The sequence below is a fragment of the Ananas comosus genome, linkage group 9, assembly GCF_001540865.1.
Source record: "Ananas comosus cultivar F153 linkage group 9, ASM154086v1, whole genome shotgun sequence".
Classification (NCBI taxonomy): domain Eukaryota; kingdom Viridiplantae; phylum Streptophyta; class Magnoliopsida; order Poales; family Bromeliaceae; genus Ananas; species Ananas comosus.
The window spans coordinates 10,755,005-10,768,698 of NC_033629.1; the positions used below are offsets into that span (position 1 = coordinate 10,755,005).

General features: G+C 36.2%; 2 protein-coding genes across 2 annotated transcripts; both read right to left on the minus strand.

Moving 5' to 3' along the window:
• On the minus strand, positions 346 to 7,746 carry LOC109714780 (cadmium/zinc-transporting ATPase HMA2-like). The gene is made up of 10 exons (XM_020239490.1): positions 7,542 to 7,746; positions 6,729 to 6,989; positions 6,049 to 6,146; positions 5,403 to 5,658; positions 4,617 to 4,754; positions 3,044 to 3,371; positions 2,345 to 2,547; positions 1,837 to 1,964; positions 1,228 to 1,296; positions 346 to 981 (listed from the first exon to the last, which is right to left on the minus strand). The coding sequence occupies exons 1-10, from the start codon at positions 7,744 to 7,746 to the stop codon at positions 346 to 348; spliced, it is 2,322 nt and encodes a 773-aa protein (XP_020095079.1).
• LOC109715186 (peroxidase 5-like) lies at positions 8,683 to 12,276 on the minus strand. The gene is made up of 4 exons (XM_020240078.1): positions 11,988 to 12,276; positions 11,488 to 11,676; positions 10,990 to 11,155; positions 8,683 to 10,203 (listed from the first exon to the last, which is right to left on the minus strand). The coding sequence occupies exons 1-4, from the start codon at positions 12,216 to 12,218 to the stop codon at positions 9,791 to 9,793; spliced, it is 999 nt and encodes a 332-aa protein (XP_020095667.1). The 5' UTR covers positions 12,219 to 12,276; the 3' UTR covers positions 8,683 to 9,790.

The following is a 13,694-nucleotide window of genomic DNA, read 5'->3' on the forward strand; positions in this document are numbered from 1 at the left end:
GAAATTTTGTTTGTAATGTAATGCTTTTGAATTGCCCACTATGTGTTTGAGGAAATGTCTCTGTGGAGATTTTCTCAAAAATTAAAAGGAAAGGTAAAATGGATGGAGACTCTCTCAATTACAGGCCATTTTGAAGCAACATTTTGTAATTTACACCCTCAATGTATGAATGTTTCGTACTCCACTCCTGCTTCGATTACGTTTGTTCGTTTGGTAGTTTCTTTGAAGGATCAAACTGAGTTAAATATGCAGTTCCTGTCACCAAATTTGTTTCAGACACACAGATACACTCACGTGCTTCGTCGCAAATCTACTTTTGTATAGTAAACATTTTACTTCATCTCATTAGCTGGTTGCCTCAGATGTTGTTCCTCCGCAGCAACCCTTGCGACATGAACTCGATCCCTCATTCTCCGCTCTTTCCTTTTTCGGTAGTAGTGGTTCACGCAAAACATCCAAATCTAGCCGCACTTCGTCTTTCATCGCCGAGCTCGAACTAGCAGCACCAATGCAACTCGTCTTTTGACTACTTGTTTCAGAAGCTGTTTTTATTGTCTTTGCATTCGGCCTAAGCAGTAGCATGCTGTTGAAAATGACCGCCAATGACGTGCCCATATCCGCAACAACAGCTGCCCAGAGGGACGCGACGCCTCCGAAGGCCAATGCAAAGAATATTATTTTCACAATTAAGGACAATGCCACATTCTGGTAGACCTTGCCGAGAGAGCTCCTTGCTAATTTTACGGCTTCTGGTATCTTACGTAGGTCGTTCGACATGAGTGCCACGTCAGCAGTTTCGGTCGCTACTGCAGACCCTGCGACCCCCATGGCGATGCCTACATCGCTTGTCGCCAGTGCCGGTGCATCGTTGATCCCGTCCCCGACCATTGCGGTTAGGCCCCACCTCTCTCTGAGCTCTGCGATTTTCTTCATCTTTCCTTCTGGCGATAAGCTCGCTTTGACTTCGATATTCTCCCCGATCTGCACAACCAAGTTAAAATAATCCCATTGAATCTATTTCTGTAAGGAGACTATTACAAAATCATCTGTTGACATATATGCTCTTGTAAATATGGACTTCTAAAGTTGATTTTGTGTTAGAGATATTAAAGAGGTGCGTTTTTGTATTAGAGATATTATGTGTAATAAATTTCGTATTCGGTGTCGTAAATGAAAATTCAGGTCTTATAGGACATAGATATAAAGAGGATTTCTTGGTTTTCATACCTGCTGTTGGATTATTCTTGCCGCCGCTTTCGAATCACCAGTTAGAACTGTCACATGGATACCTTGCTTCTGGAATATCATAGTCATAGGCAGTTTCATTATATTATAACTTTGAGCCGATGGGAAAAAGAAACTATAAATTACAGAAACCACCCTTTCATTTTCCCTGGATCTTTTGCCATTATGGTATCAACCTTGCATTTTACTCTCGTCTGAAGAAAGTCTGAAAATTTGTGACCAATAGTAAATTCAGCTACCGAACTTAATAAGAATTAGTTGGCAGTTAACATGGATTGTGTACTTAAAAGACTTCTTTTACTGGATGTTTCTAATTTGACTGTTTATTACAACAATTATTCCATTCAATGTTTCTTTTCTACCATGTTTCATCCAGATAATCTCTCAAACTTATATTATTATGTTTTGAGTTTGAATTAATAGTTAGCCCAATTCTTCGTATTTTTCTGAGACGAGTAAAATGGAAGGTTGTTGTTTAATGAATTAAATGTACAGGGCTAATTGAGACAAAAAGGGAAAGTGCAAGGGTAGTCGTATAAATTAGCCAATGAATGAGAGATCTTTCGTTGTTCTTTTTGTTTGTTCTTCTACCTGTAGTTCATTAACTGCATCTGCTGCTTCCTCACGGATTTGATCTCCAAGGCAAAAGTATCCAATGAAGCGGTTATCCATCCCCACATAACCAACTGTTATACCTTCCTCCTTGATATCAAACTGACCTGAAACAGGAAGAAATTAAGCTATAAAAGCAGTATAAATATTAATTTTCTGCAGTTTTAAGCACCTGATATAATTCGAAGTAGTTTGACCCAATGTCATTTACATCCTTCGAGTTTCAATTTCAAGAAGTCAGTTCCTGAAGTTTGTTCCGCTTAACAATTTAGTCTTTTTGTTAGTCTACAGTCTGACTAAGACGCCACATCAGTACAATCAAAGTTTGCTGACATTGATGTGGTGTTACTGTAGGCCAAATTTGTGCAGGCAGACCTCTGGGACTGAACTGTTACAAGTGAATCTCTGCGGTGGTAATAGATTTCAAGATCAAACTTGAAAGACTGAATTTATAATTAACCCAATTGGAAAGATGGAGTTCCATTACTATTTGTAAGCCAGCGTTTGGCGCTGGCTAGCTTTGCATTCCCGATTTCAATAACTCGTCCATCTACATTTCCAGAAATGCCCTCGCCTGGAACTATCTTGAAATCTTTTACTTCTTTACTTGGTTCAATTCCTTGTAACCTCGCATATTCTACTAGAGCTTTTGCCATGGGGTGGCTTGAGAGGTTCTCCAGGCTTGAAATCCTGAAGAGTTAGTGCTTCAGTTTCAGAAAATTATGAATTATGTTATGTATGATAAATTGCATGAATAATCTCTGTATATTACATGATATTTTGACTTAGTTGCTGAAATTTTAACTGAAACATTCTAACACCTGTACCTTCAGGGATATTGCAATCACATGTCCGGCTGTCCAAAATACTCAAAAGTTTGTTTAGGTGTGCTCGACGCATGGCTCTTTTCTATAAGATAACCATTTTACCATTATCTTGTCAGGGTTAAATTGGTCGTCTAATAGAAAAAAGATCATGTGGATTAACAAAATGCTTTGTATATGAGTAGCTTAAAATGCATTTGCAATATACTTGAAAATTTATGGATTAAAATGTTTGAGTCAAAAGATCAAGGACTAAGGCAGAATATCTTGATAGTATAGGGACTAGCCATGCGTCTTTCCCTATTATATGTCTATAGATTCAATACAATTTTTTTTTTCCTTTTTTTGGTCAATTTTCTTACCAGTATAACAGGTGGTAAATATCCTCCTGTGGGTATACATTCTGCAATTCCACAACCTGGAATGCGCCTTCTGTTAGTGTTCCTGTTTTGTCAAATGCCATTGCTTTCACTTTTGCCAATGCTTCCAAGTGACTCCCTCCTTTTATGATTAGACCCATTTTGGCAGCCGCAGAAAGGCCGCACACTTTGGCTACCGGCGTCGAGATTACTAATGCGCATGGGCATGCAACTACGACAAGTATGAGAGACAAATACAACCACCGGTGGATCTCATGAAGTCTTAAAGCCAATGGCACAATCGCAATTACTCCAGCAATCAACAAAACCCCTGGTAATTTTGCAAATAGTTACTTGTACCTTGCTTCTCATGTAACAAAATAAATTGGCCATCTTGAAATCCACTTGTTTTTTGATTTTGCAACTTTGACCTGCTTTTCTGAACTTTGGACTGAAAAATACCTCATGTTTATTTATGTATACTTACGTATTCATTAATACGTAGAGGTATACCTTTTCCCACAAATGGATTTCTCTTTACTCAAAAAAAAGAAGTGTTTATGCCTCTGTAATGATGCATCTCAAATATACTGTCATTTATTTTATAGAAATGTGCATACCTTCTATTGTGTAGCATAGCAAAATTATCTTGATCATTGATGTTAGGTTGCAAACAAACTTCCAGATAGTAAGATAGAAAATTCTTTAATGTTTGTGTAATTACTTTATAGTCTTACTGTGTACCTGTAAGTGCATCTATTTCTTATGAATTGGAAGATTAAATAACCAAGAGAGTGTACATGTAAGATGAGATATTGAGGTGGATGTGCAGTGACCTTTGGTTCCTGCAAAAGGTTACTGTTTGATCCTATCCAATGTAAGTTTAGCACTCATAGATGATACATGGAAATTGATTCAAATGCTTTGGGCATGTGCAATGCGGACCATGACGTGCATAGTTGAAGGAGTTTCAATTTGAAGGTGCCTTAAAAGAGGAATGGGAAGAACAAAGTTAATATTAGAGGAAGTAGTGTTCAAGTACATTATAGGCAAAACAGAGTTGAATGGATTCATTCAATCCGTAAAATTGACAACAAATACTTACCACTGAAGGCTTAGTTACTGTTTTTGTTATTGTTTTATTGATGTTTAATATCGAAAATTTATCAATCTGTACAGCCTTTTCATATGAAGGCTTTTCAAGTTTGGTTTGTTCTCACTTGATTTATATCTTACCAGAGAAACAAAGGCTCAATGACACTAATTAGTATTTTTGGGGTATTATTGTGCCTATGCTGTCACCAAATCTTGGCAGGAATGTTTCATTTTAAATAGTTGCTCTTGCTCTGTGTCCTCAATCATTTAATGATTTTTGAGTTTTAACATCTTATGGGGTGGGGATATTTTACTTTCAGATCAAATTTCTGATGCTCCTTTTACATGACATTCGTATAATATAAACAAATATAAGTATGCCTATGAGATCAGACATTTTAACTATTTTGACCTGTTTTCATTGAATCTGTTTTGTGCTAATTAACCTACAACACTATCATTTTGAAAATTGAAACCAAACCTGGTGTGTAGTATTTTGCAAACTTCTCTATGAATTCTTCTATGTTTGACCTTTGATTCTGAGCATCTTCGACGACCTTCACCATTCTCGCAACAGCCGAATCATCTTTTATTGCCTTAGCAGCCACATTAATAAACCCTGCATAATTTAAAAAACCCACAACTTTTAGTGTTTGGAAAACTATTGCTAAATTGCATTAAGGTCCTCAACCTTTTGACGTAGTTCCAACTTAGTCCTCAGCCTTTAACTTGTTATCCTTGGGTCTCTAACCTTCAAATTTCTTTTGCGATCACACCTTTTCTGTTAAGTTGCTCCTTTTAAGAAAATTGAAATGTTTATGTAATTGCCAACATACTTACCACGTTAGCTTCTTTTGGATTTTGCGTTTGTGTTAGCATTGATTTTGCCTAGATGGCAATTATACTTTTGTCAAATTTAACCTAGGAGCTCAACAGAAAGGGTAAGATGTCAACGAAATGCAAAGGTTAGGAATCTGATTGTAACAATCTATAGGTTGACGACCGATCTGAAACTCCGCTAGAAGGGTGAGGACCTCTGTTGCAATTTACTAGTGGAGATTTTACATATATCCCTGCAAAATCATCTATTTACATTCGCATCTGTTATCTTAAGCTAGGACATCATCTGCATCATGGGGGAAGTGAGCTCTCCATTAGAACTTTTTTTTTGAGTTTTTTAACAGAAGAGATTTCCAGGGATATATATACGTGTGTGTGTGTGTGTGTGTGTAAATGCATCAACTGTTAGCATTTAGGGAAAGTTCACCTGTGAGGACAACTGTTCCAGCCCATACATTTGAACCTTTCTGTTTATCCACCGGCATAAACTCTCCAGTCAAGCTACTCTCATCTATAGAGCTTTCCCCAGACACTATTACGCCATCAACAGGAACCTGTTCACCAGCTTTAACTGAAACAATTGTATCAATCCTAATATTTTCCACTGGTACCACTTCTCCCGTTTCTGCAATAACTGCCGTTCTAGGTGCTGAGTTTATAAGTGACTCTAGTGTAGTTCGTGCCTGAAAAGATGAGAAAGAAAGCTCAAGCCATTTTTTCTTAACTTTATTCGGGGTTTTACATATATGTTCCTGCAAAATTATCTAGTTTATATATGTAAGTGTGTCGATGTAAAGTCTGAGTTTTCATATGTACATGAAAATACAATTTCTGGCAAAACTTTTCTTAAAGGGTACTTGTTTCCGTATTCAACTATGTTGTTCAGAGAGATATAAACATGCAAGAAATGAATTTGTGGGGGCATGAAGAAAATTTAGAATATATTTAGAGAAAGAGATGATTATGTAGGGTAAATAACATCTTTTTATTCTTTTGGCATGCATAGCATCTTGGCTTGCAGGAACTTGGTAGGAAAGATATCTGTATTTTTTTGAATATTCTCATCTTTTAACCTTGTCTGTAGACATTTCTTCCAGCCACTCCGCGAATGTGAAGAGGAAAACTATTGATGCTCCTTCAAGGTAATCTCTGAGCCCAATTGCTCCGAAAGCTACATTGAATCAAAATTTGCTTTTGTTCCTGTCAATTATTTGAGTAAACCCGTTCGCTAGTAAAGCGAAGTGCTTGTTTAGCCTGACTTTTGAAACAGCTCCACCGAGGAAGCAAAAGTCAGGTGTTTGACAAAATGAATTTTTGAAACTTCGAACTGGTGCAGAAGGTTGAAATGAGCTTCTTGGCTAGCACTTTTTGCAAAAGTCATGTCCCTGCCAAACGAGCACAATACTTCTGCAAAAGTACTAGCTTCAGAACAAAATGTCTGAAGCTTTTGTTATCATGGGAAGTTTAAAAATAAGATTATGGAATCTGATACTAGATGCTTACAGTTTGGATTTTGTACTACCGCCAGAAGAAGACAATTTCAACAAAACAGCTGTTTGAAGACAATTTCAAGTTTCAACAAAACAGCTGTTCATTCTTTTTCAAACGAATTTTTAAGTAAAGAGCATGTCTGCAGAAGTTTCTTCTAGGCCAAGCAAGATCAATATCTCACAACAGAATATAGTAATTGCGACATAATATAATAATTCTCTTTCTTTGTAGAGCAGGATAAATGGGTAGATTGGGAACTAACTTGCAATCACCATTAAGACATTAATATCCAGTACGAATCGACGAATAGCAGCAATGGATCGTCTCAACATGCCCGGAATTCCAACAGCAATAGATGCCAATGCGACCCAAATTAATGGTTGGTAAATATAGCTGAACATGGCTATGATTAGTAGCATTCCACAAGCTATTATATTCAAGCTTGGCCATGGCTTCTTTCTCTCTTTAACTTTTCCAAGCTCTCGGATGTTGGCATTCAGCTTCGCCTTATTCAGCGCATCAACTGTCAAAGAAAGACATATAGAGTCAGTGCATGTTTTGGCTGGATTACTTCGGGAAGCAGCAGACAGGTGTTTGGCAAACAAAAATTCTGGAGCAGACAAAAACTGGAACAAGCTTTTGACCCTCAGATGCAGATGCTCCAACTTTTTCTACTTCTACTGTTGGAAGCTATTGGTCAGGATATCAATGAAAAAACTGTTTGGATTTTGTCGAATAGCTTTACTTAACAGCACTTTTGCAAAAGCTCCATCCGAGCCACAGAAGCAGAGAAGCCCTTAGCGCCTCTTTCTCCTTGCTTTTAATACTACCCTATAAAGCAACAATCGGATGTTTGGCTAACAAAAAAATTGAAGCTTTTGGTGTGGCGGGAAGTTGAAAGAGCTTACAGAAAGATGTTGTTTGAGGAATTTTAGTTGAAAAATAGTTAGTGCTTTTTCGACCAGTTCTACTTAAATAGTATATCCATATATGTCCTGCTGGCCCAGAAAGAACTGTACTGGAATTGGTTTGGCGAGAATAAATTGGGAAGGTAAGTAATTCATTTATCAATCACCTATATGAGAAGCTGGAACTTGCGTAGGATCATGGAGGACGATAACGGTCTTTGCCACCGTATTTATTGAGACATTCTCAATTCCTTGTAGAGGTTCCAACAGCTTATGAACTAAAGCAGCTTCTGAAGCACAGCAGAGCCCCGATACAGAGAACGTGGTCTTCTGCATGACTGATGGCAGTCTGGGTTCGACTTTGTCCGCCATCTTCTAGCTAAAACTATCATATCAATTTACAATGATTCAGTATGCAATGAATTAAGGTAATTATCCTTAGGCTTTTGTAGCAACTAGCAACAGGAGCTGTTTTCAGAAGCTCTCACCTTGTTTAGAGCACTTGTTTGTGCAGCTAATCCCTTGTTTCCTCTTTCTAAAGCTGTAGGTTCAGATTCTGCAAGAGTTATGGGAGAATGAAAAGAGATGGGAGCAGGATGGCATGATTTGAGCCTTTGAGGTAAGCTACTAGTTTTAATACTTAAATTTCTCTTGACTTACTAATATTTGTTAAGAAAAATACTACTTGTGCATTAGATGTCAATTAAATTAAGCGTTAAGTTGGGGATAGAATACTAGCTGATTTCATGAGAAACAGGATAAGTCACCATCCCTTTCTTATTTTATTTTGTGCGTGAGGTCAAAGTGATATCTTGCCAGTTATCATTAGATTATAAAATGTTTGTCTCATATGGTTTCTCTGGAATGGCATCTTCCTCTGTCTAGAACATTTTTCAGGAATTGAGATTAGCTTGGCCATTTTAACCTTGTTGACTCTCTCTCTCTCTCTCTCTCTCTCTCTCTCAAAGCACTATTTAGCCAATTTTGATCTGGTTAGGAGTTGACTAGTGTTAAGATCTGCCTATCTAGTTTTTGCCTGGTTAGCGTATTACTGGATCTCTTTTGAGATGTTATTCCTCTTTAAAAGGTTTAGACTCTCTATCTCTCTCTCTTAAAAAAAGAAATTCTCTCTCTCAATACCATTCTAGCCAGTTTCTACCTGGTTAGGAGTTGACCGATCTGAAAGATCTTTTTTTTTTTTGAGAAATAGGTAGCACGCTACCCGCTTCGTTTATTTCATTTAGAAATAAACTTAGCTGGAAATGTGAATCAACTAGGATTTGAACTTGGAACTTCGGATACCAACCACCAAGCCCTTTGCCACTTGCGTTAGGGACGGTCGGTGATCTGAAAGATCTTGTTCAAAGCTTCTCCTGATTATTATATCACTAAACCTCTCTCTCTCTCTCTCTCTCTTTCTCTCTCTTTCTCTCTCTCTCTACACACACAAACAGAAAAGCACAGAAATACACAAGAAATAAAAAAAAATCCTGTTTCTATCACTACAGTCTTGCTTCTCTTTTCTTATGTTTGACAATCTGCTTCAACCATTTCATACATACCAATATCAAAAGAATAAAAGAGAAGATCTTGATGTTTATTGCATTCATTCACAGAGAATAAACTACGAATCGTATCGCATTGTATTGTATGTTCTACATTTTATTATATTACATTTATGTTCTAAAATATACAAGAGAAAACAAAGCACCTTACCTCCTCCATAGACCGCCGTTAAACAAACACAAATAGGTGGTATTTCATTTGACTCCGAGGATAATTGCTCTATCTTCTCCTCCTTATATTAACATGCTCTTTTCGACTCTTCCTATGATTTTATGGTTAGTAATGATCTCTCATTATTTCTTGGTTAAGACAAAGAAAACCCGGTGTAAATGGTTGGATCCGAAAGTTATCAATCGACCCTGGAGGATTTCACTCTTTTTTCTTTTCTTTTTTTTAACTCTTGAGAATATTGATTAAGGAGGAAAGTTTTTAAAATTGTAAACTACGAAGATTTGTTTAGAAAACAGTGAAAATACAAATGTTTTAATCACATTTAGTTAAGCATGATATTATATCTTAGCCTTCTTGTGTCTGTGTCCTATTTTGTCCTCGTTGAATTTGAATTTAAATTTGGATCTTTTTATGAAACATAAGGCAATTTGATCATACATGTAGTGAATTATTTTGTTAAGCATCATCTTCTCCCATATTCTTGGCCTTCTCATTGTTTCATGTGCATATTTCACCACCACCCAAAAATAAAAAATAGAAAAAACAACTAACATAACTACCTATATATCTCAGGTTTTCACAACAACTAAAACTTGAACAATGAGAGAGAATTAAAAAAAAATCATAATCAAAATCAAACATTAAACATAGAACAATGAGGAAGGACATTACTATTTCATCAATTAATCACCCTACAATTTGCCCTTATCTCTCCATTACTCCCAGTAGTCACATTAATATATCCCATCTTCACCATTGCCGTGGCGAAACTGCTCAAGAACAACGCCGAGTTATTCGCATATTGCCTCACCAGCGCTACTGCCGTCGTGTTGACCGACGTCAGCATCTGGTCGGAGGTGAACAGCCCCCGGTTCGCCAGCAAATTGCTGTAATAGCCCGAGTCGAATGCGTTCGGGCTCGTAAGATCGATCGGCACGCTTAAGCTCGCGTTTGAGCTGCCCTGAGGGCACTGGCGCTTTAACTGCGACGCGTACGTCGAGTTGAGGATCGGATCCTGGCTCATCGTTGAGTTGAAGCTGAATAGCCTGCTGCTGAACGAGCTGCATTGGGAGTAGCCGATCGTGTGGGCACCTATGAGCAGAAATATCGCGTTATTATGTAATAATGCACGTAAGGACGCACAAAGAAGCACAAGTTAAGAGTTTAGCAAATAACGAAATTTTAGCTTTTCCATAGTGTGAAATTGTTGTTTGGGCCTTTTCTATTACTTTGTATGTAGACTATAGTAGATGAAATTTAGAACAATGTTACTTTGTATTACTTTCTCAATCGCTCGATTATTGCTTTTAGGTAAAAAATATATGTAACTTACTTGAACTATGGATCATTTTGAATTAGCCATACGATCTTTCAAATTTTAATTTTACTATCCAACCTTTCAGTTTGTCTTATTTGAATTAGTCATTAAGCTAATTGCTTACTTTAATAAATTTATCATTGCGGGAATTGTATGAAATATACTAACTAAATTTATAAAGATGAACGACGTATTTAAATTTTGAAGCAAGAATGTTGTTAACTCACTCAAATTAAACAAGTTGAAAGGTTGACTAGTAAAATTAAAATTTCGAAAATATCGTCGGATAGTCGAATCAAAATGCACCAAATTTGTACATATTTACCTTGTTTTTATGCGTTGGTCTACTAGACCAGGTCCAGGGTATAATTTCTCATGAACAACACGCTTTATAATTTTAAGTTTTTGATGCTTTTTTATCGCTCATCTACTAAACTCTCTATCATCCAAAAGTAGCAGCTCTACTGTGAAGCTTTTTCTTTCACCAGCTTTGTTACAACATCACTTGCGTCGAAGTACATATTCGCTTTTTGAATGATCGATATAGGAGGTACATGTACCTGAGAGGGTGATCATTTCATCTTGGGTGAATCCTTTGTTCGCAAACATCTGAGTGAGTTGCGTGAGGTCCGATGACGGCGGCGGGAGATTTCCGAGCGTTTCGAGGGCCACCGAAACCCTCCCATCCTTTCTACCCGCGGGAACTTTGTATGAATAGCCTCCCGTCTAACCAAATCAATCATCGAGTACAGAAAACAATAATCATAACGACAAAATAAACATATATAGAGGATCGATTTGCAGTTAAACGAAGCACTTCATGGTTACTTAAAACTAGTTAGGTGTTTGGCAAATAAATAGCTGAATCTTCTATCATGGCAAAAAATTAAAGCGCTGCATGCGACTAAGTGAAAAAAACTTAAGAAAAGAAATAATTGCAAAAGCATTTTATGCCAATTCTATTGCCTTAACCTGATTTGCGCTTTTATCGGTCGAAAACATAATTAAGAAGGGAGCTACATATAATCTTTTTTCGATATAACTATACTGATACTTACCAGAACAATGCTATCTCTTGCTGCAAATGCTAGTATATCCGCACACGAAACGATTCCCTTACATGTTTGCTCCAGCCGCGCCTTTGCGTTGTCGATGACTTCGAACCCGCGCAGGCTTTTGTTAGGGGGCGCGTCCTTCTCTGCTGTGTTATTCGTTGTTGAATCGATGAGAACCGACGCATCACAACCCTAAACTTCATACATAAAATCGTTCTATTATCTTCTCATAAAAGGATTAAATCACCATCAACACTTAAAGATGGAGAATGTTTGTTATTCACTAAGCAGGTGTACGACGCCATGATCATTTATTCAAGTAAAATTTATTCGCTCTTTCGATAACAAAACTTACTCTACTAATCTTAATCCCTCTCAAACAAGTTGGTTAGTAATACAGAGAGAGAGAGAGAGAGAGAGAGAGAGAGAGAGGAATTTAAGAGACCAAACAATGGAAAGAAAAGAAAGGAGAGAAATTAAAGAGAGGTAAAGAGGGGACTAACCCTAACAAAGCAATCATGAAAGTGCATCCTTAAAAGGCCAGCAGCTAAAGCTGCATTGGCTGTCACTGCTTTGGTTACCTCATCCCTCACAATGCTCTCAGCTGAGGGGCATGTGGTGTTGTAGAAACCAACCTGGAGTTGTGCTTCTGACACTGATGATAGTATCTCAGTAAAGCTCAATACACACAGTGCTAGAGAGAGAAACATATTGTTTCCTCTCTTAAATGCCATCTCTCTCTCTCTCTCTCTCTCTCTCTCTCTCAAACTCTCTAGACTTGCAAAGTACTCTCTAGTTCTAACTTATATCAGTGACTAATTGGCAATATATAGCATGGTTTTGTGTGTGTGTGAGAGAGAGAGAGAGAGAGAGAGAGGAGAGATTATTGCTTGGATTTGGACCACTATTCGATTTATGGACCACCCACAGATTTGCCCTATGTTCCATCCAAGTTTTTTATCCCCACCACTATTAAAGGAAATATATGTTCTCAACATAAGAAAAGTAACTAGCTATAATTTGCTCAGTCCTGGTTCTTTTATGATCATACTTTTGCTTTCAGTTACAATCACATCTAGTATAAATAAAAGGTCTTAGAGTTTTGTTGTGGTAGGAAATATAAATAGTTTTTTTTAGCTCCAAAAATTAAAGCATCAATTTGAAGTTTCTAATTTTATTATATTATATATGTAGTTGTGGAGACCATAATTGGTGTGGGAGGAATTTAAGGATTGGTGGTGTGGAAGGAAAGTAGAAGTCCAGTGAGATTTAAAAGCAGTACTTCTATTTTATTATCATGTAAAAAACTAATTGCTCTAAAAGCTATATAAAAGAACAACCTGTTTTTCAATTTATTTATTCAAGCATTTCCCTCACTTTTGTGGCTTAACTTGGTGAGATTTAAACTCTGGATTTTCTACGTTAATATAATGTAAAACCACCAATTATTATATTCTGTTTGGATGTATGAATATCTTATTTGATATATTTTTTAGTTTACTCAAGAAGCATATAATACTTGGTAGTTGATGAGTATGAGTAATTGTCTAGAATGAATTACACATTTGGCTTTTAAATTATTTTTATTGGAAAAAGATGAGTTATTCCATAATTACATGTGCTATCCTAATAGATCTTGGATATTAAGACCTTTCATAAAACAAAAATCAAACATTTGGTTTTCAATTGCACCAGAATTTTTTTATGTTGAATAAGTTATTGTTAAATATCTTATTATAATAGGCAAATAAGACCTAAAGGCCTAAGGAAACAATATTTTTATTTAGGTAAAAATATATAGAACTTATCTGAACTATGTACTATTTTGAATCGGCTACCCAAACTTTCAAAATTATGATTTTACTATCCAATCGTTCAATCTGTTTGATTTGAATCAGTCAACGATACTCTAATTTCAAAATGTAAACCAATTACTTACTTTAATAAATTTATAATTATGAAAATCATAAAAAAAAATATTAATTAAATATATAAAAATAAACAGGCACATTTAAATTACAAAATTAAAATATCATTGACTGATTCAAATCAAATAAATTGAAAGATTAAATAGTAGTTATTTTAAAATAGTTCATATAATATAGGTCAGACAAGTTCATTAAGTTTTTGCTTTTAATTTAGTATCTCAAAAAGGTGGTCCATATAAATATATATATATATATATATATATATATATATATATATATATA